General features: G+C 46.9%; 1 protein-coding gene across 1 annotated transcript in view; it reads left to right on the top strand.

Annotated features, from left to right (window-relative positions):
* The window catches only part of LOC142302177 (alpha-2,8-sialyltransferase 8F-like), a 46,940-nt gene extending 19,371 nt beyond the window's left edge, over nt 1–27,569 (top strand). Inside the window, exons 4-7 of the mRNA XM_075343261.1 lie at nt 1,448–1,589; nt 22,036–22,148; nt 26,575–26,661; nt 26,850–27,569. Coding sequence (XP_075199376.1) covers nt 1,448–1,589; nt 22,036–22,148; nt 26,575–26,661; nt 26,850–27,312 — 805 coding nt within the window. The 3' untranslated portion in view covers nt 27,313–27,569. The remainder of the gene's footprint in view (nt 1–1,447; nt 1,590–22,035; nt 22,149–26,574; nt 26,662–26,849) is intronic.
* The last annotated feature ends 202 nt before the right edge of the window (nt 27,570–27,771 follow it).

Genomic DNA, 27,771 nt, shown 5'->3' with positions numbered 1-27,771 from the left:
AGCTCACCCCAAACCATCTCGATTGGGTTCAGGTCTGGTGACTGTGGAGGCCAGGTCATCTGGTGTAGCACCCCATCACTCTCCTTCTTAGCCAAATAGCCCTTACACAGCCTGGAGGTGTGTTTGGGGTCATTGCCCTGTTGAAAAATAAATGATGGTCCAACTAAACGCAAACCGGATGGAATAGTATGCCACTGCAAGATGCTGCGGTAGCCATGCTGGTTCTGTATGCCTTCAATTTTGAATAAATCCCCAACAGTGTCACCAGCAAAGCCCCCCCACACCATCACACCTCCTCCACCATGCTTCACGGTGGGAACCAGCCATGTAGAGTCCATCCGTTCACCTTTTCTACAAAGACACGGCGGTTGGATCCAAAGATCTCAAATTTGGACTCATCAGAGCAAAGCACAGATTTCCACTGGTCTAATGTCCATTCCTTGTGTTCTCTTCTGCTTGTTGCCTGTCCTTAGCAGTGGTTTCCTAGCAGCTATTTTACCATGAAGGCTGCTGCACAAAGTCTCCTCTTAACAGTTGTTCTAGAGATGAGAAGGTGTGTCCAAACTTTTGGTCTGTATTGTATATACATTGAATAACATTAATTAAATAACAGTAGATATGTCATTAAAGGTTTTAAAGAAAACAAGTAGGAACAGCACATTAATGACATGCAAAAAGGGAAGGGTTATCACTGGCGAAGGCTTCAGTAGGGGGAAAATGACTATAAAGAGACATATCTAAATAAAGCTTGCATAGTTTACTTGTTCATTGAGGCCCAAGGGAGACACAGAGGTAAAATAGTGCCCACATCTGGGTCCATTAGGAAAATTTGCCAATATTTCCCACACCTTATGTAGTACCCTGGGGGCAGTGGGGGTGTCAGTCTCTTAATTATTACTCGTCGCCGAGCCAATGCTGGTCGTGTAGTCATGGCGGCCTGCCCGGTTTCGTGCCCCGAGGTGTGAACAATAAAGGGGGATAGGAGGTGGATGTTGGAAGTGGTATGCGGCCAGGAATTAGCCACCACTGCGGGTGGTGTCCTCTGGGGCGGATGGTGATGACGGAGCCGAGATTGATCTGCACTCCACAAGCGGATTGGGCCCCAGGGAAATGAGGGCGGTAAGGACTACTGGTGGCGCTGAAGCGCAGGACGGCGGCACTGGCAATGACAAGGACATCACCAGGACCGCGGTTCAAAGTTTTTTTACTCACAGTTCGTAAGATGCCCCGATGGTGCCGCTGTCCGTCGCGATGGGCTCCAGCCGGTCCCGGGTAAATCAGAAGTTAAGCAGAGATGTAGCTAGGTTTTCCTTCTTCTGATGCAAGGATTAGCTTTTCTACACCAGTCCTGTTCTGACAGACAAGACTAATAAGCTGTAACTCATTAGGCCATGTTTCTACTCAGGATGTTTTCTACTTCATCTCTTTTTTTATTACTGACTTACAGACTACAGTTTGGAAGCTGTTGTGATGCGGTTCACAGGTTGGTAGTAACTCAAGAAAACACTCCTCTTGGACTCCAAATGCAATACGAGACGAATCCAAAGAATGTGACCATCGATGAAACAATATTCAAAATGCTCCCACAGGTAAGACCCACAGATGCCAGGATAATCTCCTGGACAAAGGGTAAGGAGGTGGGCTGACAGTCGTGTTATCCCCCTGAAGACATCAATGACTAGAGGAATTGAGATCCCAGAGGCAGGGAGTTGTGTGAGAGACCTGAAAGTCAGAAGTCAAGTGCAGATTGGTTTGGGATCTCAGGGTCAAGAGGAATGGAGATAACTACATAGTTACATGGCTTTAAAAAAGACCTAGGTCCATCTAGCTCAACCTTTCTTCACTAATTATAATTTTTTGTAACTAAATAATTTATAAGCGTCAATGTTATGTGCACTGAGGAAATCATCTAGCCTTATTTTGTGGATCCAGAGATGTAAAGATCCACATGCAGTTGGGGAAACGCTGGTAAGGCAAACCTAAGAAGTGTGTAGAAACAGTATTGGCCATTGGAAATGGAAACTTTAGAGGAAAAAGGAATGCCCTGTTTTGGACACTGGCACAAGGGCATTGGCACTAAGTGTGGTTTTGAAATAGTACCAGTTTTAGTGATAAAAAAATGTGCCAAGCCCACTGGAGTGTTAGGCGTAAGGAGGGTTTGCCCTGAAGTCAGGATCCAGCCCAGGATGAAAAATGCATTCTGTATGAGACCACAGTTCAAAATGAAGTGAGAGATGAGTGAGGGGGCCATGGCTGAAAGGGACGTTGATGAGAATGACAGGAGATACATCAGTTGATCGGCCTCATAAGAAGCAGAGTTGAGCTAGATGTATGTGAGTGATGAGCCACTGGCCACTGCCATTTTTCCTGCAACTCATGTCCAACAAGGATCTGATGGAGTCTGTGAGAGGGTTGCTGCAATGAACATCCATTGAGGCCACGGATTCTGAGGCTAGGAGTGTATCAGAGAGTGAGGGGAAAGAAGAAATTCTTTACTTTATGACCCCCGGGGTAGCCTGGAACCCACTGGACTGGAGAAGATGCAACAGGACCTGTTGGGTCCTCAAAGTGGCTTGTGTTAAAGAGTCCTTTGTTAAAGGGACTGATGATTGAAGGCTCTCATTGGCCATTGAAGAGGGGAGGGACTGTTTGTTTCTGCCCTTGTGGTCGATTAGGCCTGGACTGAGCCTTGTAACCTGAAGTTTATATTTTCGAGTGAAAAAAAAAATTCTGTGCCATTGTCTGCTTTTTGCCTAGGAGAAGGCATGGCAAGAGAAATAATACCCTCAGCCAGGGAGTCTAACTCCCTCATTGGCCTAGCCCTTAGAGGAAGAGCTAGCCTGCAGGGAAAGTTGGCTGTGTCGATGTTAGGTGAGTGTGTAGTGACGATTTGGTGAAGGAGAGCGTTCCTGGTGGAGAAGGTGTGAGCTATAGCTGCAAGTACAGAAGCAGCAAGATTCAGAGAAGGACCTTTTAGGTGTCAGAGATCCATTTCAGCCATGAAGAAATCAAAAATGTAGTGAGTCCAGTGTTGGTCTGTAGTAGGGGACCCGGTGAAGTGGGGGTGCTGCCCAACTGTGAATGCAGGAAGAGGGAAGGGGCTCTTAGAGTGACCCCATAAGGGATCACCGACTGTGGTTAGGGTGCAGAATACTCAGCGAAACATATTGACCTGTTCATTCTTATGCTGAAGAGATGGAAGTCTATCTAATACGCCCTACTGGTAAACTGTTCACCAGAAACCACTAAGACTGTGCCTCTGTATCATACAGAAGAGACCATGAAGTATGCTGCCTTCAAATGTTTGTACCAAGTGTTATACCAAGTAAAGAGTGCCTCGTTATCATGAACCTGTCTGTTGTCCTTGAATGGACGTCTTATGGACTTGGTGAGGAGTGGAATGGGACCGGCCTGCAGGTGAAGGTACTCATAGTAATACCGCTAGTATACACACACATCCAAAACGTTTATTTTTCTCTAGTGTGCCGGGGTGCCGAATATTCTACACTGGCCCATGGCTCCCCGCTACTAAATCTCAGGTCTCTACTATCACAACTCTCACTGGAGGTGTGAATCTGTGGACCATAACTATCTTGAAGTGAAATCTGGACTCTAAAGGCCCTGTCACACACACAGATAAATATTTGGCAGATCTGTGGTTGCAGTGAAATCATGGACATATTGTTCCATTTGTACACAGCCACAAACCTGGCACTGAATTTCCAAAATTTCAGTGCAACCACAGATCTGCCACAGATCTGCCACAGATCTGCCACAGATGTATCTGTATGTGTGACAGGGCCTTAAGACTTTTCTAATCGGAGTACAGAATGGTCACCAAGTAGTGACAGCTATATTTCTAGAAACGTCTGAGGCAGAAGACAAGTTAAGGACTAAGCGAAGGGTCATTAATAGGGATGATCGAATACCCTATTATTCAATTTGACGGATATCCGGTGAATACCTCGCCGCTATTCGATTTTTCGCGAATATTCGACCCCCAATGTAAGTCTATGGGCAACCAGAATAATTTTACGTCAGACTTGTTAGTGAGCTGTGGAGACTGAGGAAAAGGCTGACATGGATGGAAAGAGGCTGAAACAGTATGGGCACAGCCTGTAGAACGTGCCTCACTGCATTTCTGGTGTCTCTGAATAACGTGGTCAGAGCAGCACGTGGCGTTTACGTAGTCACCAGAATAGCTCTCAAACCAAAGTAAAAGAGGGGAAATTTCTAAGAAACAGTTTCTAGTGCCTAATCACTGTAATAAAACCTCAAATCAAGCCCCGACCTCCAAAAAAACACTTTAGCATATGTTCACATGTTTCGTTTTTTACATTTTTCCTTCTTTTTCGATTAGAAAGGGCTGTAACTTATACATTTTATTGTTGTCTGTCTCACTCCTCCTTTTTTGGGTACATATTTGACAGCACTTTAAAAGGTCAGCTACAATGTGCTACAATGTGCCCGTTGGGATGTTGACCTTGCCCTCCTCCTCCACCAGCACCACCGGCTCCAGTCGCCCTCTACTCAAATGTAGAAAGGGCCACTGGCTGTCCTCCAATCTCAGACTTCTTAAGGCTCTCAGGTGGGCCCTGTAACATAGATTAGGGAGGGATGGCAGTCATTTGTAGTTTTCTGCGTCCCCTATATCATTAGTGTAAAAGTTGGAATACGTACTCCATAACACTTTACAGTGCTATTGCCAATGTGGCCATTTGGGTGTTGGCCTTGCCCTCCTCCTCCTCCTCCACCAACACCACCGCCTCCAGTGGCCCTGTATTCAAATTCTATTCAAATGATTCAGAAATGTATGTTTTATGGACAAATGAACGCCATGCTGGGACATCGAAGCTGATGTCGTTGATGATGATTGCATCTGACCAAAAGCAGGTTGGGAGCAGGAGGCATCATCGCCTGATTCCTAGACTGCAGTTTGTGAAGCATTTAGCACCGTGGAAGTGGCAGTTGTTTCACTCTGGAACTCAGGCTTTATCCCACTAGCTAACACCGAGGGTTTCACAAAATTCAGTTTCCCCAGGGGGGAATGGTTCAGACACCATGTAGCTCTGCATTAGAAGGTACTCCCAACAGATCCCAACAGCTTTTTTTTAAAAAAAATGGTAGGATAAGCAATAGGGCATAACATGCCTAGGAGTTTAATACATTTAGTTCCCCTAGGGTGTAGTGGTTCAGACACCATGGAGCACTGCATCAGAAGTTACTCCCAACAGCTTATTTTTTAAAAAAATTGGTAGGATAAGCAACAGGGCATAACATGCCAAGGAGTTAAAAACATTTTCTGATTTTGCAGGGGGCCATGTGTAACACACCGTGGAGCACAGCATCAATAAAGAACACAAATAGAGATTGCCTGACCAATTGTTCTACAAAACAAAGTGAAAAAAATAGGGGCACAAATGAGAAGCACCAGTGTGATTAATGAAACTTTCCTTAATGTACTACTCACCTTAAAGGGTTGTGTGCCTCCGCACAACCCCATTATTAGGCTAGATATTAGGAACGTTAGTATTGTATCTGTAGTGTGCTACATCCAGACTTCATGTGACCAATCGCGGTGTGATCCTCTAATCTCTTAGTATTACGTCTGGTGTCTGACGTGTATAGTGCTAGTTAAATTGACGATCTCCCTTAATCTAAGCTGCTCCTGCCAGGCTTCCCACAGGGGAATAGTTATATGCAAGAAAAAAGACGCCGGTCTGATGGAGCGCTACATCTGATTAAAGGAAACCAGGGAATGTTTTTTTTAGAGATGTTTTTAAAAAACAATCCTTTCATTAGTGGTCCCTTATAGTCACAACGCGTTTCAACAACAATGTTCTCTTCCTCAGGTGAAATGAGACTTTAAAAGTAGCAACATATATATAAATACCCTTAAAACAAATGAGGAGTGTTAATGATTAATACTTAATTATTTTAATTTCATCTAAAATTAACCCTATAGTATCCTGATTAGTTAAAAATAATAATAAAATTCTAATTTAGATTTGTGTGTATATATATAAATATATATATATACCGTATATATATTAAAAATTACATACAATAAAATTATCATCATTATATTAAAAATTATATGAAAAATCTATTATAAACAATTTATACCATTCTTCATCCTTGAAATATATTAATCCACATATTCATATTAAAAATTCCTTGCGTATTTCTATAGGTGTAGAGTTTTTATATTTGTATGCTCTATTATTCATAGTATGATATTGTATAATGGAATCCTTTACAATATATTACAAAAGGGACAGGAAGTCAATATCGGAAATATTTGTATTATTGTTATTTTATTGTTATAACACTGTTCCTCAACCTTTATTTTATATGTATCACATTATCTAATAATTTATTTAATATCCCTAATTTGTTTAGCCACATTATCTAGGATCAGATTATGTCCTTCAGGGGCCAAAGTGCCAAGCTTAAAAATCCAGTAGCTTTCCTTTTTAATCAGTTTTGCTAGGGAACCAAGGTCTTTACTGTTTATATGGTCTATTATAATTAAACTCATTTTACTGGGGTCTTTTTGATGTATGGCACAAAAATGTTTAGAAAGACTATGGAATTGATACCCCGTTTTTATATTATACCTATGTTTGTTTAGTCTTGAATGTATTTCTTGTAAAGTGCGGCCTATATATTGCAGGCTGCAAGTGCACTCCTAAAGGTATATAACATAAGAGGTTTGACAGTTCACTCTATGCTTTATTATACATTTTTTCCCTGTTGTTCTAGAATTAAAGGTTTTTTCATCTCTTCTGATGATTTTACAGCATAGACGTTTTGGTGCCATACATGGGTAACATCCTCAATTGTTTGAGTTGGTGATCAGAGGTTTAACTCTTTCCTGACTGACATTGCTTGGTGCGACCATGTTCCCCAGACATTTGTTCTTCCTATATATAATAACAGGTTTTTGGGGTAGGTGTTCTGATAATACTGGATCTCCTTTCAGTATAAACCAGTATTTCTCCAGTATCCATATCATACTATGAATAATAGAGCATACAAATATAAATACTTTGCACCTATAGAAATACACAAGGAATTTTTAATATGAATATGTGGATTAATATCTTTCAAGGATGAAGAATGCTATAAATAGTTTATAATAGCTTTTGCATATAATTTTTAATATAATGATGATAATTTTATTGTATGTAATTTTTAATATATATATATATATATAAAAATAAGAATTTTATTATTATTTTTAACTAATCAGGATAATCAGGGTTAATTTTAGATGGAATTAAAACAAGTATTAATTATTAACACACCCACTTGTTTTAAGGGTTTTTATATATATGTTGCTACTTTTAAAGTCTCCTTATTTCCCCTGAGGAAGAAAACATTGTTGTTGAAACGCGTTGTGACTATAGGGGTCCACAAATAAAAGGATTGTTTACTAAAAGTATCTCTAAAAAAAACATTCCCTGGTTTGCTTTAATCAGATATAGCGCTCCATCAGACCGGCGTCTTTTTTCTTACATATGACCAATAGTGTCACCTCAACAGTGCTTGTGCCAGTGCATAATGTATAAAGGCTTGTAAAATATTGCCCTGGGTGATTGGGCCAAACAATTACATGGCAGCAGCATCACAAGTTACATTAGTCATGCGGTCTCTTTAGATGATAGAAGACAAAATAGTCTTGAATGAGAAACAATGGAATTTATTTGAACTTAAGAAATCCAAATTTTGGGGCTACACTTATTATTGGGTCTTGTTAACAGGCGGCCTGAGATACTCCGGGGAAATCCATCTATGGTTCATTTTGATCATGGTCAAACTGTCTGCACTTTCTGTGGATAGTCGTCAGCAACTATCTGTTATTATTGACCCCGCTGAGCTGAAAACACGCTCAGATAACACACTCGCAGCAGGGCAAGCTAGCACTTCCAAAGTGTATACAGTATGTTGCGGGCGGGGAACAGGGCTGCTCGGGACGCTCGGATCTGGGGTCGTTACTGTGGCTCGAATGGCAGCCCGAACCCGGGCTCGTGTAGCCGTCCATCGCCCACAAGTGAAAAAGGGGGTTATTTATATGATGCCCTGGCAAAACCAGGTAGTCACAGAAGTAGTCCACCCTCCTTTTCACACCAAAAACCCACACCCAGGTACAACACACAGCTATTAAAGCCTAGCAACCCCCTCATGATAATAGGGACACACCCGTGGGCGGGACCAGGTGGATGAGAACGCCCACCTAGGGGTCCTGAGGTGTCAGGGGAGGGAACCAAGTAGTCAAGTACTGACAGTTGAAGTGAGGAGTGTGAAGTGTGCAGTGGAGTCAGGGGTTGGGGTCCCTGGTCTATTTGACTAGGTGGCGGACAGCAAACAGGGCCACAGGCGACGGAGATCCGGTCGTGAGAGACCTAAAGTGGATCGGGGCAGGGTTGTAGCCCGCCGGTGCTGACAGCGGAAATCCGGTTCGGAGGCCGTGCACAGAGGGGATGCCTGGACCCTAGGACGAGGAAGGTTGCATGCCCTTTGTTAATTAACCAGCAGAGGACGAGGTTTCAGGCCTGGTTCTCCAGAAGCCCAGAGAGCGAAACGGAAGCCCAACGCGGGGGATAGGGTGTCCGTCAGAACCCACAGAAATCCCAAGGGTCAGATTTCGCGGGCCACGGCTCCCAACATGCACAGTACCGGGAGTGGACTTCCCCGTTCCATACAGAGTTATCCCAGTGAAGACACAATAATTGAGTGCAGGAGGAAGGGACCCCTGTTTGCTACACCCGATCACTGGCAACTTGGTTTACTACTGGACTTGTGTGTGATTCTGTGAACAGTGAGTACATCATTGACTCCTGGTCCAAACCGGCACGCCGCCTCCAGCAGCCATTACTCCCGTGTACCAAAAGGGCCCCGGGACTACGCCTCCACTACCCGTGGAGGGGATCCCATCTTGCTTTCCTGCTCCATCAGCCCCGGGCGCCCCATCACCAGGCAGCGGCGGTGTCACCATCCCTCACCGCAACCCAAGGGTGGCGTCACCGACACATCAATTCCCTGTAAATATTCCCTTCCGACAGTTGTGAGGACGGACGGCCGTGCGAACCCCGGTCCGGTCACCACTCGAGCCGCAGCAGCGAACCCGGATCCGAGCGGCCCCAAAAGCGGCAGCGGCCCCCATCCGCAACATTTACTGGGGAGAGTTTGTCAGTGGCGCCACCCGTGAGTTGCGGTGATAGTTGGTGACATCGCCGCTGCCTTGGTATAGGGGTGCCCAGGGCTGATGGAGCGGGGCAGCTGGATGGTATCCCCTCCACGGGTAGGGGAGGTGTAGTCCTGGGGCCCAGGTGTAGGTAGGGTACTGGGATGCAGTTTGCAAGGCTGGACCGGATGATACCGGTGTACTCACTGTTTGAATAAAGTCACACAGAGTCCAGATAGTAAACCAAGTGCCAGAAACCGGTAGCCTCCAGAGGGGTATGCGCGGGTCCCGCACATCGGTAGACAGGACCCTGCTCTTCCTCCTGCACTTCTGTGTTGTTGTCTTGTGTGTTGACTAGTCCGCATGAAACGGGAAAGTCCACTCCCGGTAAATTTTCTGTGGGAGCTGTCGCCCGCGAGATCTGACCCTTGGGATTTTTGCAGGCACTTGCAGACGCCCTATCCCCCATGTTGGGCTTCTGTTTCGCTCTATCTGGGCTACTAGTGAGACATGATCTGGAATCTTGTCCCCTGATGGTTAATTGGAAAGGTGCTTGCAGCTGTCCTCGCCCTGGGGTCCAGGTACCCCGACTGTGCACGGCCTCCGGACTGGATTCCCTCTGTCGGCACTGGCGGGCTACAACCCTGCTCCGGTCCACTTAAGATCTCCCGTGACCGGATCTCCGTCACCTGTGGCCCTGCTCTGCCGTCTGCCACCTAGTCAGCTCAGGTAGTCCGGTAGTCCGGGAGCTACAACCCCCAAACTACCACTTCACTCCTCTCACTTCCACTGCTCAGACTTATCTGACTTGTTTCCGCCCCTTGACACCTCAGAACCCCTAGGTGGGTGTCACCATCAGCCTGGCCCCGCCCACTGGTGTGTCACTATTGTCCTGGGGGGGTGACTAGGCTTTGAGGCTGGTGTATGTTCCTGTTTGGGGTTGTGTTGGAAGGCCAAGGAGGAGGGAATCCTGCATCTGGAATATGGATGCAGTTTTCTGTGACAACCTGATTTTGTCAGGGCGTCACAAATAACGCGAGGTCTGACCAAGTGTTGAGCTTGGAAACCCAATAGTTAAAGGGAACAGTAGACTCTGAAAGCACGCTGATACGGTCACCTACATAGTCCTTCACCATCTTACTTAACTGTTCCCTCCTTGTCATCGTTCCCCTAACCGGTATCTGATTCGCAGTTGATGGTTTGTGGAAAATGGACCAGTTTTGGCAAATTAGTCCCCCCGCCTGTGTTGCTCCTACTATGTGTAGCCCTCTCTTGTAATCCTGTTGCGTGAGATGACACGCTACCTCTGACGCCAGCATGATCTGAGGGTAATCGTTTCATCAACTGCTCCACTACAGCCCTCTTGAATGTTTCCGTAGTACAATCCTTATTTGCCTCCACAAGTAGCGAAGCAAATTTGTTTTTGTAGCGTTGGTCAAGGAAGGTACATAACCAGTATTTGTTGTCTGCCAAAATGTGGACTAGCCGCCAGTCATGAGAAAGGCAATGTGACATGAACTGTGAGATGTGTCCCAGACCCCGAACTGGAAACCTTTGTGTGTCACTGCTAAGAATAAATTCTGTCTCCCTAAACCTCCTCTCCTCCTCAGTCTGTCTCTCCTCCTCCTGCTCCTCCTCCTCAGGCCATCCATGCTGGACAGCCCTGAAGCTTGGGTTGTTAATCCCTTGGTTACCAACTTCAAAGTATTTTTGCTCTTCATCATCCTCATCATCCTCATTCTCATGATGCTGAGCAAAGGTGGCCTGAGCTTGTTGGTCGAGGTTGTGTGGATTACTAGCTACCATTGTGAAGTCTGGATCCACAGATAACTCGGGTGCATGAACACTTTGGTCAGTCAGACCATCCAGAGAGCGTTTCAATAAACAAATCAGTGGAATGGTAATGCTAATAACAGCATCCTCACGTACCTTGGTAAGTAGGTCTGGTATGCCAGGGTATTTCTTCAGAAAGTGCTGAACTACTAAATATACAACGTGGGCCATACAAGGAACGTGTACAAGCTTTCCAAGCTTTAAAGCCGCGACGAGATTACACTACCATCCCTGGACGGCGATCCAAATGCTCAAACCACTCATCTGTCTGCTCAGTTATTGCTTTCAAAAGCTCAAGTGCTGTGTCACCGATACAGATGAGCTTCAGTAGAGCGTGTTGCCGCTTAGCCGTGGCAGTGCTGCGGAGATCCCAGCTGGGAAATGATGTTGACGGTTGAACACCGATGGATGTTGAGGAGGATGCACAGGAGCCAGATGAAGAGAAGGAGGAGGAGGGAGTTGTTGCTGTGTAGGAGGCTACTGAAACTGTGATTGAAGTGAGCCCCGCTATTTTGGGGGAGGGAACTATATGGGATGTTGCCGGCTCAGACTCTGTACCAGCTACCACCAGGTTCAACCAGTGTGCCGTCAGTGAGATGTATGCCCTGGCCTATCAGGTCATCTCAGGTTATTGTGCAATCTGCCCTTCTGCACAGTATCCAGTCTTCCTTGGTTACGGATCCCTGACCTTTGGTGTTGCTAAGAACAAGCTAATCAAAACCCTAGGAACACTCTGCACCACACCCACCAGACACACCAATGGGTAGCTTGAAGGGAATAGGGCCGCCCACTTGGGGGCTTGGTTAGGGAGGATCAGGAGTGTCAGGAGCAGACAGTTGTGGAGTGACTCTCAAGAGGAGAGGTCACAAGGCAGTGGAGAAGAGACTCTCAAGTGGAGAGGTTGGGGAGCAGGGCTCCTGTAGATTACTAGGTGGCAGGCGTTGGTCTGGGCCTGGTAGGAGCTGGAACCCCGGTCACAGGGGATTGTGATAAGGGGCACGGAACTGCCGAGGAGGGCAACCGGCGGACTTGTGCCATCTCCAGGCAGGGGCCAGTGCATGACGGGGTACGTGGACCCTAGGCCGGGAAGTAGCTTCAAGCGTCCGGGTAATTCACCCGACGAGGACGGAGCCTTCAAGATTCGTTCTCCACCTGCTCCAAAATCAAGCTACTAGTACAACGAGGGGGATAGGACTTTCCAAATACATAGTCCAGAAAATCCCAAGCGTGAACCCTGAGCGCAAGTTCACTCAGTTAGCCATACGGGTGAGCGGGACCCAACTAGTTCTATACTACAGGGGCCAACCAGTAAAGAAGGTGCCACGGAAAAGGCCACAGGCTAACAAGCAACACCAATGGGCATGGGATCCAGGCATGCTCCCTCCCTGCTGCAGTGGTGCTCAGACCTTTGGTTTACAAGTTGTCGGGGTCAGCGTTATTGGACTGAGTGAGTACGCAGGAGCGGGTAAGCGGTTACCCATTCCCAGATAATTTCCCTACTCCGGCCGATGCGGCTGTGTGATCTGAGCCGCCCCCACTCCAGGCCAGCACTCAGTCGCTGTCGCCTTCACCCTCCGCTGCGGCTGACCCCGAGGCGCTGCCTGCACCACCGGCTGCGGACCCCTCAATTTCTAAAAGAGATGATCAGTCTGTGGCTCCCGACCAAATTGACCTGGTTACTGTGGACTTGGAACCGGAAGCGATGGAAGAAAGTGATTCGGGTTCCAGTACCCCAGTAGCAGCATGGGTGCCCCGTTATGGAGGAAATGGCCGCAGAATGATACTGTCGTCCCGGGCACAGTTGGCATTGGTGATCATGGAAATGGAGGTGTGCCGCCCCCACGCCTGTAGCAGCTGGGCTGCTTGGATCCGGACCTGCTGTGTGGCTTGAGGGATCCTCCGTACCCGGGGGTCACGCGGACACGCCAAATAAAAAGGGGGGCATAATTGTACTGGCTTGGCTGTATTCAGTTCGAGACGCCACCCACGGTGTGTGGTGAAGTGTGGCACCACCGATGCTGTTGTGGGATACCCAGGGGAGATGTAATGGCAGCTGGATGTTAACCCCTCCGTGGGTAGGGTTGGTTGCCCCGGGACCCGGTGGCTCTGTGCAGGGGATGGCGATGGCAGGGGCCTGCGCGCCCGGACGTACCAGGGGATGTTTGGTTACTCAGAGTTGAATATATTACACAAGTCTTTTGGTAAACCAAGGTGCTGGTGGCTGGCCGCCACGGCTGGTTGTACTTTGATCCCCCACCCTGGCTGGTGGTCACCGTCTTTCCCTCTGCACTGTCTTTGTTTGTGTTAGACTTCCCGGTATGGAACACGGGAGTCCGCTCCCGGCTTCTTGTGTACCTGTGGAGCCGTGCCCACTAACGCTGACCGGTGGGATCTACCAGGCTCTGGCGGATGCCCTATTCCTCTCTGTGGGTGGTTGTCTCTTTTCGGGACTTAGGATGGGACAGGACCTATAATTCTGCCCTCAATTGGTTAATTAGCTAGGCCGTTGGTTCTGGTCCTGGCTTCAGGGTCCAAGTACACCCTCTGTGCACGGTTTCCGGGTCGGGTCTCTGGTATCGGTACCGGCGGGCTACAACCCTGCCCCGGTCCACCTCGGATCTCCCGCTGCCGTCTTCCCATCACCTGCTGACGGAGACCACCATCTGCCACCTAGCCAATGCACCAGGGCTCCAACCCTGGCGCCAGTCACTTGAGCTTCACCTTCGCTAGAGCTACACCTAGCCCAGCTTCCACTCCTCTCAACTTGAACTCTACACTAGAACTCCAGACTTGAACCGTTGTGTTTCCCGCCCCTGCTGTCTAGACCCCTAGGTGGGCGTTCCTTATCGCGAAATAAACCTCCGGTGTCCTGTAGCTCAGGGATGAGCCAAGGGGGAATGTGACGCACTGGCCTATCAGGTCATCACAGGGTTTTGTGCAATCTGCCCTTCTGCACAGTATCCACTCCTCCTTGGTTATGGATCCCTGACCTTTGGTGTTGCTAAGAACAAGCTAATCAAAACCCTAGGAATACTCTGTACCACAACCACCAGACACACCATTGGGTAGACTAAAGGGAATAGGGCCGCTTACTTGGGGGGTTGGTTAGGGAGGATCAGGAGTGTCAGGAGCAGACAGTTGTGGAGTGACTCTCAAGAGGAGAGGTCACAAGGCAGCGGAGAAGAGACTCTCAACTGGAGAGGTTGGGGAGCAGGACTCCTGGAGACTACTAGGTGGCAGACGTTGGTCTGGGCCTAGTAGTAGCTGGAACCCCGGTTGCAGGGGATCGTGATAAGGGGCACGGAACTGCCGAGGAGGGCAGCCGGCGGCCTTGTGCCATCTCCAGGCAGAGGCCAGGGCACGACGGGGTATGTGGACCCTAGGCCGGGAAGTATCTTCAAGCGTCCTGGTAAATCACCCGATGAGGATGGAGCCTTCAAGATTCGTTCTCCACCCGCTCCAAAATCGTGGTACCAGCGCAGCGAGGGGGATAGGACTTTCCCAATACATAGTCCAGAAAATCCCAAGCATGAACCCCGAGAGCAAGCTCGCTCCGTTAGCCATATGGGAGAGTGGGACCCGACTAGTTCTATACTACAGGGGGCCAATCAGTAAAGAAGGTGCCATGGAAAAGGCCACAGGCTAACAAGCAACACCAAAGGGCACGAGATCCAGGCATGGTCCCTCCCTGCTGCAGCGGTGCTGAGACCTTTGGTTTACAACTTGTCGGTGTCAGCGTTATTGGACTGAGTGAGGACGCAGTGCCCCTTACCTCCCCAGCGATATCCCTTCACCAGCATCACCGAGCTGCGGCGCATTCCCCCTACCCACGGAGGGGTTAAACACCTGGCTGCCATCCCATCGCCGCCCAACGGCAGCGGTTGTTCTCCACCTTACCACACTCCTTGGGTGGCGTCACGAACTTTAACCATACAGTCCCCTGTAAATACTTCCCCCTTTTTATTGCGAGTGGCCGCAGGACCCCTGGGTCTGAAGTCCCCTCGAGCCACCGCGGATACGGACCCGAGCAGCCCGGCTGCTGACGCGGGGGCAGCACATAGCGTGCCTGTCCACTTCCGCTTGTCCACGTGTCTGTGGTTAAGTGGATCTTCCCTGTTATGGCATTGGTGAGAGCCCATTTGATGTTTACAGACACGTGATTGTGGAGCCCGGGGATGGCACAACGAAAAAAATAGTGGTGGCTAGGCACAGAGTAGCAATGTTCTAACACTGCCAAAAGGTCACGGAAAGCCTCTGTTCCCACAAGCCGATACGGCAACATCTCAAGGGCTATCAATCGTGCAATGTGTGCAGTTATGGTTTCTGCTCCTGGGTGCGTAACAGGGTATTTTCGCTTCTTTTCAAAGGTCTGTGGTATGGACAACTGAACGGAACGCTGGGACACTGAAGCGAATGTGGTCGTTAATGATTGCGTTTGGCCAACATCAGGTTTGGAGAAAGAGGCATCAGCGCCATCTTCTTGCACACTAGTTTGGGAAGCAGGGAGCCCAGGGGAAATGGCAGAGTTTTGAGTCTGGAAATCATGTTTTTCACCTAGGGCTGTTTCACTGGTGTGCTTGGCTAACATATGGTTTCTCATGCTGGAGGTGCCCAAGCTGGAAGTATTTCTGCCTCTGCTAAGCTTGGTCTGACAGATTTGACAAATGGGAACCGTTTTGTCCGAAGGACTCTTGGAAAAAACTCCCACACAATCGCACCACGTACCCTTGGACTCTGAGATGGCTGAGGTGGTGCATGGACCCTTGGACTCTGAGCTGCCACAGGTGGTGGTGTCATGTGCACAGTTGATTGACTTCTGGCAGTGGTCGAAACCCTATGTCTTACAGTCTTTTTGAGGACTTTGGGCACATGCTCCTCAGCACTGTTGCTTTCGCAATCCATGCCACCCTTCTATGTTGGATCAGTCACCTCATCGATCTCGTCGTCTTCAAATTCCTGAAGGTCAACATCTTCGGGAATGGAGGTTTCAGGTTGACCTTAGGGCAACTGTGTCACATCATCCTCCACTACTTCCACCTGATTACCCAGCATGTCATGGCCAACAATATGGCTTTCTTCTGGCCTTGGGTGCTCAAAGATCTGTGCATCACTGCACACCATGGCCTCACCTGCGTTGGTGGTGTTGTGCGGTGAGAGGCAAGAAAGGTCAAAGGGTCCCGTAAACAGTTCCTTAGAGTAACCTGCTTTGGTGTCATATGTTTCCTTAGAATACTGATGTTGTGAAGAAGGAGGACAAGGCTGAGGATTCGATGAGCCAGCCTCTAGGCTACTCAGGTCTGTCTGTGTGGACCCTTGGGATTTGCTACTCGGCAAGTAACTGGAGGCATTTTCTGCTAGCCAACCAGTTACCGTATTTTTCGGACCATAAGACGCACTTTTTTCCCCCTAAATGTTGGGGGAAAGTGGGGGGTGCGTCTTATGGTCTGAATGTGGCTGCGGGGAATGTGGGTGCTGCGGTGGAGCGGGTCATCGGGCGCACGAGCAGGCTGTAGCAGCCTGCTGTGACCACGTGGACCCGCTCATTTAATATGCACGCTCATCCCCCGCCCATCATCCCTCAGCGCTGAAGCCGGCGCTGACAGGTGGGCGGGATGATGGGCGGGGGATAAACAGCCGGCTCGCATGATCACCCCTGGCAACTACGGCCTGGAGTGATCATGTGCGGCTGTATTCACTGCCCCCCGTGCATCATCATCAGCGCGGGGAGCAGTGAATCAGTGTACAATACTCACCGTTCCCCTGCAGCATCGCTCGTCCTCCCGTCTGTGTCAGCGGCAGCGCCGCTGATTGGAGCCGCCCCATTACCCTGCTGGATCGCGATCATCTCCTGTGTTTGTGCCGGCGACTGAGTGGAGACTAGCGGCGCGCACAGCGATGACGTCATCGCTGTGCGCACGTGTCCACACGCAGCCGCCGGGACACTGGCACAGACACAGGAGATGATCGCGATCCAGCAGGGTAATGGGAACGGCTCCAATCAGCGGCGCTGCCGTTGACACAGACGGGAGGACGAGCGATGCTGCAGGGAGTGAGGTAAAGTGAGGTGAGTATGAACGTTTATTTTTTTTATGTGCCACAGGATGCGGCCATACACCAGGATGGGGGCATATTATGAACTGGATGGGGGCATATTATGAGCCAGATGGGGGCATATTATGAACCAGATGGGGGCATATTATGAGCCAGATGGGGCCATATGCCATGATGGGTTATATAGCAGGATGCGGCCACATGCCAGTATATAGCAGGATGTGGCCATATGGCAGGATTACGGTATATAGCAAGATGAGGGACATATTATGAGCCGGATGGGGGCATATTATGAGCTGGATGGGGGCATATTATGAGCCGGATGGGGGCATATTATGAGCCGGATGGGGGCATATTATGAGCCGGATGGGGGCATATTATGAACCAGATGGGGGCATATTATGAACCAGATGGGGGCATATTATGAGCCAGATGGGGCCATATGCCATGATGGGTTATATAGCAGGATGCGGCCACATGCCAGTATATAGCAGGATGTGGCCATATGGCAGGATTACGGTATATAGCAAGATGAGGGACATATTATGAGCCGGATGGGGGCATATTATGAGCTGGATGGGGGCATATTATGAGCCGGATGGGGGCATATTATGAGCCGGATGGGGGCATATTATGAGCCGGATGGGGGCATATTATGAGCCGGATGGGGGCATATTATGAGCCGGATGGGGGCATATTATGAGCCGGATGGGGGCATATTATGAGCCGGATGGGGGCATATTATGAACCGGATGGGGGCATATTATGAGCCGGATGGGGGCATATTATGAACCGGATGGGGGCATATTATGAACCAGATGGGGGCATATTATGAACCGGATGGGGGCATATTATGAGCCGGATGGGGGCATATTATGAACCGGATGGGGGCATATTATGAGCCAGATGGGGCCATATGCCATGATAGGTTATATAGCAGGATGCGGCCACATGCCAGTATATAGCAGGATGCGGCCATATGGCAGGATTACGGTATATAGCAGGATGAGGGACATATACTGTATATACGAGGCAGGGAGGATCATTACCAGGATGCGGCACCTTAGTAGAGAATTTGGGTACATTACCCCCATAACAGTGTCAGCAGCAGACCCTCGCCCCATGACAGTGTGTCATGACCACATTTTTTGCTTAAAATTTTATTTTCCTATTTTCGTCCTCTAAAACCAGGGTGCGTCTTATAGTCTGGTGCGTCTTATAGTCCGAAAAATACGGTACCTGTTTGCACTGTTTAGGGCGTAAGAGTGCTTTCCCACGTAGAGAAGAAAATTGGGATAGGAAGGCAGAGGTCGATAAAGCAGGGACCTTTTTCTTCGGCTCGATCACACTGCTTGGGCGACCACTACTGTCACTACCACCTTGTCCACGGCCCTTACCCCCTCTTTTTCCCATTTTTTTGGTTTGATTATTCAAGGTGAATACTGTAATGTGACCTTTTCTACAGGCATTGGAACAACACTTATGCCGGGTTGTTAAACTTGTGTTAATAGTTTCTCACGATAGCTGCTTCTGTAAGTCTAAAAACCAAAAGGCACCTTTATTGGACAAACTACCACTTGGAGGAGTCGACAAAGATGTTGTGAATGTCTTTTAGCCCCAAAAGAAAACAGGGTTTGACAACACTTTTATTTTAGCATTGGTTTTTGGCACTCAGACTGTGTTAGTAAGAGCAGGACACTATGTAGGTGCTGTAAGATATGAAGACGCCACCACCAGGATGCTATATATTAATTTGGCTTCAGGCAAAACTACAGGCTGTGAAAGCAATTATATTTATTTATTTATTTTAAACTTACACTATTTTTTTTAGCAGTGGGATACTATGGAGTTTATGTACACTATGAAGCCAACACAAGGACGCTGCTGAGCTGGTATGAATTGAGATGGTGGCTGACAGACACTACACTACACCCGAACCCCTTGTTTTTACAATTTTGGGACCTTTTTTTTTGCAAGTTGTAATACCTGTTGCTAGTATAACAGACACAAGGGATGTAGCAGTGCTGAGATTGTTGATTATTAGTAGCATACGGCAGAACAGCTTTAAATCTCTCCCTGCCTGTGAATAAGCTATTCTTATATCACACACTGCAGTAACAGATCGTATGCACCACTAATAAGAGGATTTTTTTTTGTCCAGTTTAAAACAGGAACGGATGTCACCTAACTAAGCAATGCACTAACACTGTCCCTAAACCTTGTTCTATGATGTACACAGCTGCTAGCACAGAGGACACTGTCTTTGGCCCTTATAAGAACTATTTTGGATTGTGCAGCAGGAACACTATCTCATAGAACACACTGCACTGTCCCTATACCTGTTTCCATGATTTACACAGCCACTAGCAGCTAATGCTAAATATCTTCAGCCCTTAGAAGGACTATTTTGGATTCTGCAGCAGGAACACTATCTCATAGAACGCACTGCACTGTCCCTATACCTGTTTCTATGATTTACACAGCCGCTAGCAGCTAATGCTAAATATCTTCAGCCCTTAGAAGGACTATTTTGGATTCTGAAGCAGGAACACTATCTCATAGAACGCACTGCACTGTCCCTATACCTGTTTCTATGATTTACACAGCCGCTAGCAGCTAATGCTAAATATCTTCAGCCCTTAGAAGGACTATTTTGGATTGTGCAGCAGGAACACTATCTCATAGAACGCACTGCACTGTCCCTATACCTGTTTCCATGATTTACACAGCCGCTAGCAGCTAATGCTAAATATCTTCAGCCCTTAGAAGGACTATTTTGGATTCTGCAGCAGGAACACTATCTCATAGAACGCACTGCACTGTCCCTATACCTGTTTCTATGATTTACACAGCCGCTAGCAGCTAATGCTAAATATCTTCAGCCCTTAGAAGGACTATTTTGGATTGTGCAGCAGGAACACTATCTCATAGAACGCACTGCACTGTCCCTATACCTGTTTCTAAGATTTACACAGCCACAGCAGCTATTGCTAAATATCTTCAGCCCTTAGAAGAACTATTTTGGATTCTGCAGCAGGAACACTATCTCATAGAATGCACTGCACTGCCCCTATACCTGTTTCTATGATTTACACAGTCGCCAGCAGCTAATGCTAAATATCGTCAGCCCTTAGAAGGACTAGTATTAGTTGGCTGGAAAAAACCTGTACCGCACACAGTACAGTCTCAGTACACCGGCAGCTCAGGAATGAATGCATGCACACAAAATGGTGGCTGCCTTATATATCCCCTATGACTCTGTGTGGTCAAGCCAATCACAGTAACACCACAACAAAGATAGCTGCGGCGTTACTGTGAGGGCAAGCAACGTCAGATGTGTTCAATGGCTGGAAAATGGCGCCAGGAAGTCCAGAAACGAAAATGAAAGTATCAGAGTGAATACCATATTAGCCGTCGGAGAGCGGATACCTCGAATACCCCATTATCCGTCAGATACCGAATAGTGGCGAATACATTTGCTCATCCCTAGTCATTAACATTTGAATGGTTAGGATGGAAGTAGAGATGAAAAATTAATGAGAATATGTGCTGGTAGGGATGAGAAGGTCAGCATCATGTAAGGGTGACAAATCCAAAAGAACAAAACGAAGACACCGGCTATAAGCATGGCTACAGATCAGGGTCAAAGTCAACACTTCATCATCTATAAGAATTCTGAGGAGCTGGATATGTCACTGGGGCTGATACTTTCAGGGTGCGGTTGCAATTCGAAGGGACTAGGGTCCAGAAGTGGCTATATTGTTGGGGCTATATCATAGATTAACCATACAGTAAAGCCTTAAGTTGTGGATTTTTTCCTGCAAGGCGCTGCAGCTGCTATTCTCAGCCTTGTCTACCAGTATTCAAGATGTCATCAAGTAATCAAGAGCTGGGATAGTTTCCCTCTTACTGACATAAATCAGGAGAAAGAAGAAGAAATTATAATCTATGTAGAGGGTGAACTAAGTTCCTCCTGGTGACGGAAGGATATACAACCTTCAGGACCAGGAACACACACTTGTATTGATTGGCTGAGGAAAGAGCAGTGTTTCTCCACCATAGTTCTAAATATGAAGATCAAAGTGAAGCTGGAAAGATAATAGTGCAAATAGGGTCTTATCAAACGCAAAATATGAGGAATAACTTAGAGGGGCTCACCACTTGTGGTTGTGTAGGTCACAACCACCATAAACGCCTGTAGGCCGCTGCAGAAACGTACATGGAGATCAAACAGTAGAAATGAAGAAAGGGTTAATCTCCTGTGCCTCCACAAGGTCCAAACGGTATAAGGTAGAATATCATTTATTGGTCAACGCGTTTCAAAGTCATCAAGACTTCTTCATCAGATTGGTTGATTGTCCTGATGAAGAAGTCTTAATGACATTGAAACGCGTTGACCAATAAATCATATTCTACCTTATACCGTTTGGACCTTGTGGCGGCACAGGAGATTAACCCTGTCTTCATTTCTACTGTTTGATCCACCATAGTTCTAAAAATACTAAGTAGGGATTTTTAAAAAAACAAAATGTTTTTCACTTTTATTATGAGATTGGGTGAGTTGTTGGTGATCTCCTGGTGGAGAACTCTATGTTGGCGATACCTTTATGATTGGGAACTATTGACCTAAAGAAATACCAAGGGAAACCCCAATTAGTAAGTTATCATTATCTATCCACTTGAGCTTATGCATGAATACAAAGAAGGAGGCGGTGCCGCCTAATGAGATGTGAGCAGGTATTTGCTGTAAGATGGATCCATATAAAATGTCTAACACCAAACACCTTAAATAGAGCAAACTTCAGATTTGTTTTCAGTTCAGAGACAATTAAACCGAGCCAGATACAGATGAGATTGTGGAAAATCACCGGCGGCAGCCACTTCCTGCCGTGGCGGTACGTCATGTATGTACCCATTTCTGCGCTTGGTAAAATGACGCTGATTGCCCATTTTTTTTCCAGGTTTCACCATTCTCCAGTAAACCCTTAGACACTTGTGCCATTGTTGGAAATGGAGGAATTTTGCAAAACAGTTTTTGTGGGCGTGAAATTGACAAAGCGGATTATGTGTTCAGGTGACAAACTGATGATTGTATGTATTCTACTCTGACTGAAATATACAAACAGGAGAAAATACGACCAGAGTCCAAGGTACAAAAAGTGAAAAACTTTTATTAAATGGAAAGGTGCGGAGTGGCACAGACCAAGTGTGGACATAGGCAGGTGATCACTGAATAAAGGGATCATACCCAACTACTGACAGATCATTAACAATCAATAAATGTGACATATCATATGAAAAATAATTTACACATATATATGCTCAAAAAGTCAGTAGTCCTCCAGGGAGTCAAAAGAGCTGCTGAACATCAATATACTAACAAAGGCTGACAAAGGCTTCATTGCCGAAACGGCCGTCGGGTTGTACACAGGCTTTGGTTGATCACAGCATCTCTCCAGGTAATAATGATTAATTGAACTGGTTTTGGTTTTTCTGGCGTTTGGGGCGCCAGGGTCCCTCCTCCACCCTTTTCCCCTCATGCATGGTATGACCCACATTAATAATATAAATATTTAATATACATTACATATGGTTGCTACGATCGCCATAAGGGGTAATTTGTTCAGACTGGGACCTTAGTATATTGATGTTCAGCAGCTCTTTTGACTCCCTGGAGGACTACTGACTTTTTGAGCATATATATGTGTAAATTATTTTTCATATGATATGTCACATTTATTGATTGTTAATGATCTGTCAGTAGTTGGGTATGATCCCTTTATTCAGTGATACCCTGCCTATGTCCACACTTGGTCTGTGCCGTTCCGCACCTTTCCACTCAATAAAGGTTTTCACTTTTTGTACCTTGGACTCTGGTCGTATTTTCTCCTGTTTGTATCTAAGTATAAACGACTTGTCCTAGTCCCCATCCAGTCATTATGATCATTATGGTTTACTATATTGTTACATCATTTTTCTGGTAAATTATGGTGTGGCTGTGGCTTTTCTTTAATTCTGACTGAAATATAGTATTTGCTCTTCCAACCTACCACATGGGCACTCACGCTTGGATCATTTAAAGTACACCCTAGTGCTACATTTCCTATTCAGGGGTCACTCCCTGCGGCTTCGAGCGGCTCGATGCATGCTGGCTCAAGCTTTAAAGCAGACTTTGTTCAGTTGATTCAATCTCTTTGGAAGATGTTGGGTTACGAGACACAAATGCTTCCCCACTGGCAATCGGCTGATCAATGAGGACCCCGCTCTTGTAGACCCCTGACAGATTACTTTGCCTTTGTACACCACTGCCAGCCAGATATGTAGTATGACTTGTGTGACTTATTGAAGGAGGATCATAGTGGGTGTCCCTTCTTAATGTCAAGGTTTTACAGGGCTGATAAATAGGGAAAATGTTAACGTGACATCAAAATAAGCAACCTTTTTAATGTGAATACCCCCAGGGGAAATGTAGCATCAATAGGTGCAATGTCCTTTAGGTCATGTACCGCTCTTAGCAGCTCCACACTTTGGCTAACAGAGGGAGACCTTGAGTAAAAGTGTAATGTAACCACTAGGAGGAGCCAGTACACCGGTGAGAAAGGTAAGGCAGGAGTAATCACTCACCAATGACAAAGAGAAGTCATACTAGCAGGGGCAAAGCCGTGAGCTCGTGTAGCACCCCTGAATACATCAGGGTGCTTCAGGGAACTGCATCGTGTCCCCCAGGGTGCAGGGCCTACCCCCCATAGTTCCAGGTTCCCAACAATGGTGTCACTAACACCCGCACTACAAATCCCAACCCCAACTCACACCATGACCTGTAAAGACACACTAGTGGGTTGGTCAGGTTGGAGCAGGGCCACCCACCTAGGGGTCAGGAAGATTGGGGGTGGGAGGAAGTGGAGAGCTGAGAGGTCGAGTGTTAGCTCTCAGAGAGTGAGGAGCTGGGGAGTTGTAGCTCCCAGGGAGGCAACAGGTTGGGACACAGACGGTGGTCCGGGACCACAGGAGTTGGGGACCGGTAGCAGGGGTACTGGACAAGGGCGTAACAGATGAAGTCTAGGAGGACAGTCGGCACCAGAGAGCCCAATTACCTTACCGATACCGAGCACGATGGGGTACAGGACCCTAAGTCAGGAGCAGGTTTATCCATCCTGGTAATTAACCTGTGGAGGATCTTCTCTTTATGAACTTTCCCCAAGAGCTCACAGATTGAAGGCATCAGCACAACACGGGGGATAGGGTTCTCCAAAGTACACAACCCACTAAAATCCCAAGTGCCAGCCATCAAGAGCACAGCTGCCATACAAATGGGTAGCGGGGCACCGAAAGCTTCAAGCCAAGGGGCCACAACAGTCAATCAATTTTTGCACGAAGGCAGGGCTCCGGATTTACCAAGTGACACCGGTGAGAGCGGGACCTGGACGGGCTCCCCCCGTAGAGACTGCGGTGCCTAAAGACTTTGGTTTACCATCTGTGTGAGTGTCTGCTTATTCCACCTAATCCAGCACCAAGACTACCGCAGTGAGTAACTTGATCCCTGAACCCTGCCGTAACAAGGCCAAGCCACCCGCTCACCAATCCCCCACTGTCCAGGGCCATCCCTATCTGCGGAGGGACTGACACAAATAGGGATGCTGCCCCAACACCATCTGCCCCGGTACTCCCTTCGGCAGTGGCGGTACTCCCCTTACCGCAACCGGCAGGTGGCATCGCAAACATTTATCCCCTGTAAATACCCCCTTACATTCGAGTGGCCGCAAGCCCCCTGGTCCAGAGACCCTCGAGCTACGGCAACCCCTGGATCCGAGCACTTCGACTGCTGCAGGGGCGGTACAGTCTCGCAGTAGGAGACAGCGTCAGGGGCGAGTCGGAGATCAGAGACCAGGAGGTAGAGTCAGGAGGCAAGGGTGAGCAGAGACGGGGTCAGTCACTAGCCGAGGTCGGAACCGGGAGATCAAGTTGTGGGGGGAGGAGACCTGGGAAGGAACAGGTTACTGGGAGCAAGAGAGGTAAACTGAAGGGAGACAAGAAACAGAGTAGGCTGCAAGTCATGAAGGACGGACTACAGAGGGGGCAGAATCAAGAGCACTTACCGGGATCAGGCTATCACGCTGTGATGCAAGACTATAACTGGCAACACTCCGGGGAAAACCACGCTGGGATAAAGCAGCGCGAGTCCCTGAGTGAGGCCCCACAGAGCAAGCCTCTCACCAGACTGCAGGGACCAGCAGCAGTCATGACAAAAATGACTCATTTTTATGATGTTCTCTTTTCCCACTAGGCATATGTAGATGTTAAGAAAAAACAAGAGAACCTGGAATAATAAATGGTGCAAAGCAATAACAAAGTTTATTAATGTGTGGGATAGACAAGACACAAAAAAGAAAAAATGGCCATATAAAACACCATAAAAGACAAAAATGGGGGAGTAAGAAGGAAGTAATAACCCCAAGGGAATGGCTGCAGCATGTACAGGAAAGATCAGAGGTAGATGGAATACAGGTACAATATCCTGACTAGCAAATATTACAGGCCCAATGTAAATGTAACAGCATATAATAAATAAATAGTCATAAAGTGCAATAGCGGATACAGTGCAAATACAGCAGCATAAAGTAGTTATAAAGTGCCAAGTACAATTAATATAAGACAAACCATGAAGCTGCTGTAAGTGCAGTGCATATATAGAATCCACTCTATCACATGCAATCGACACAGAACAGTTACAATGTCCTGAAAATAAAGAAAAAACGCTTTGAAAGTGCTAAGTGCAAAAAAGCCATGGTTCCCAATAGAGAGGATCCCCCATGAAAGCAAGCCTCCTAGACCTCCAACGTACGTTTCGCAAAGTCAAATAATGCCCCTGTGGACACCGCTTCATCAGGGAGGGAAGGCGATCGCCTATGCTCTTACATTTACATTGTGCCTGTAATATTTGCTAGTCAGGATATTGTACCTGTATTCCATCTACCTCTGATCTTTCCTGTACATGCTGCAGCCATTCCCTTGGGGTTATTACTTCCTTCTTACTCCCCCATTTTTGTCTTTTATGGTGTTTTATATGCCCATTTTTTCTTTTTTGTGTCTTGTCTATCCCACACATTAATAAACTTTGTAATTGCTTTGCACCATTTATTATTCCAGGTTCTCTTGTTTTTTTCATATTATTTAGGAGTGTGTGCTAGACACGGGTTTGCCCCATTGGGGGCACCCGTGCCTTGTTACATGATAGGTTATGGTTATGAGGTATAGTTTTCTCATATGGAGACGTTGTTCAGTTGGAACAACACCTTCAAGCCTTGTGTGCCTTTATGAGCATTAGTCCTTCCTTATGTCATATCTTGCAATCGGTGAATCTTCTGTTTTCTTCCTGTTTCCTCATCATCTGTTTCTTACTCCATGATGTCTTATAATCTGTTAAGAAGTAAAGAAACTCTGGCCTTTTCATATGGAAATGATTGAGCTCATCTCTTTACTGTATGTTCCTTCTGTTACAGGTTTAATTTGCCACCCATGACCATAACCGATGATATCGGCACCAAGGCAGATATTGTCAGTGCAAATCCGAGTATCTTCTCGAGCAAGTGAGATGGACCTTTGATGACTAATTCTTCTCATTCCAATATTCAATACCACATGTTTAAAGTTAAAGCTACTTCTCCATTTCTTGTCACTTTTGTCCATTTCTACATCATATCGATGATGTTTTTGAGTGGCAATGGGAGGGTTGTCATTCCTTTACTGTTGCATTTTCATCTATTTTTTCTTGCAGGTTTCATAAACTCTACGAGAGAAGGAGGCCATTCATTGACCTGGTGAAGGACTATAACTCAGCCATGATCCTCTTACCAGCCTTTTCATACAAACACAACATGGATGTCTCTTTCCGAGTTTTACATACGATACAAGACTTTGATTTGCCAAACAAAGTTATCTTTTTCCATCCGGGATACCTTAGGAACATCTCAATGTACTGGAGGAAGAAGGGACTGAAGGTGAAGCGTTTGTCTACTGGACTCATGCTGGTTAGCGCAGCAATCGAGCTCTGTAAGAAGATCACTCTTTATGGGTTTTGGCCATTTTCGCAAGATCCGGAAGGGCACAACATTCCTCACCATTACTATGATAACAAGGTGCCCAAACCTGGTTTCCATTCAATGCCTGAAGAATTTTACTTTTATACTAAGATGCATTTTAACGGAGTGTTACACCTCAAAGTTGGACATTGTTCTTGAAGAAGGTCAAAGATGAAGACCTAAAACTACTGATGGACAGTCCTCCTCATATCTCAGCTGTATGGAGATAATGGAGGCAATTGTATGATATAAGCATCTAATGTGTATAAAACTAAAGATAATCATAAAAGCCTGAAAAGCACAGTTTTTTCCACACTTTTTCTGTTGTTTTTTTTGCATCATTGACTTTTTTGTGTAGATGGGAAATGCCTTGAAGGATAATTTGTTTAACACATTATTTTCTCTGTTATCCTCCATTAAACACACGCTGATATTGTATACATACAGTATGACTTACATACATTTCCCATTAATAATTGGCGCATTATAGATTTCAGAAATGGGAGGATGACAGTGCGGTCCTATCTGTGTAACTGTAGCTAGATGTGAAGAAGAATGGACAGGACTAGAGCTCAGAGGTAGTGGTTACGGACTTAAGAGTCCATAAGATAATGAGGT

Source organism: Anomaloglossus baeobatrachus, chromosome 4 (genome assembly GCF_048569485.1).
Source record: "Anomaloglossus baeobatrachus isolate aAnoBae1 chromosome 4, aAnoBae1.hap1, whole genome shotgun sequence".
In the NCBI taxonomy this organism is placed as follows: Eukaryota; Metazoa; Chordata; class Amphibia; order Anura; family Aromobatidae; genus Anomaloglossus; species Anomaloglossus baeobatrachus.
This window is presented reverse-complemented; position numbering and strand designations above follow the sequence as displayed.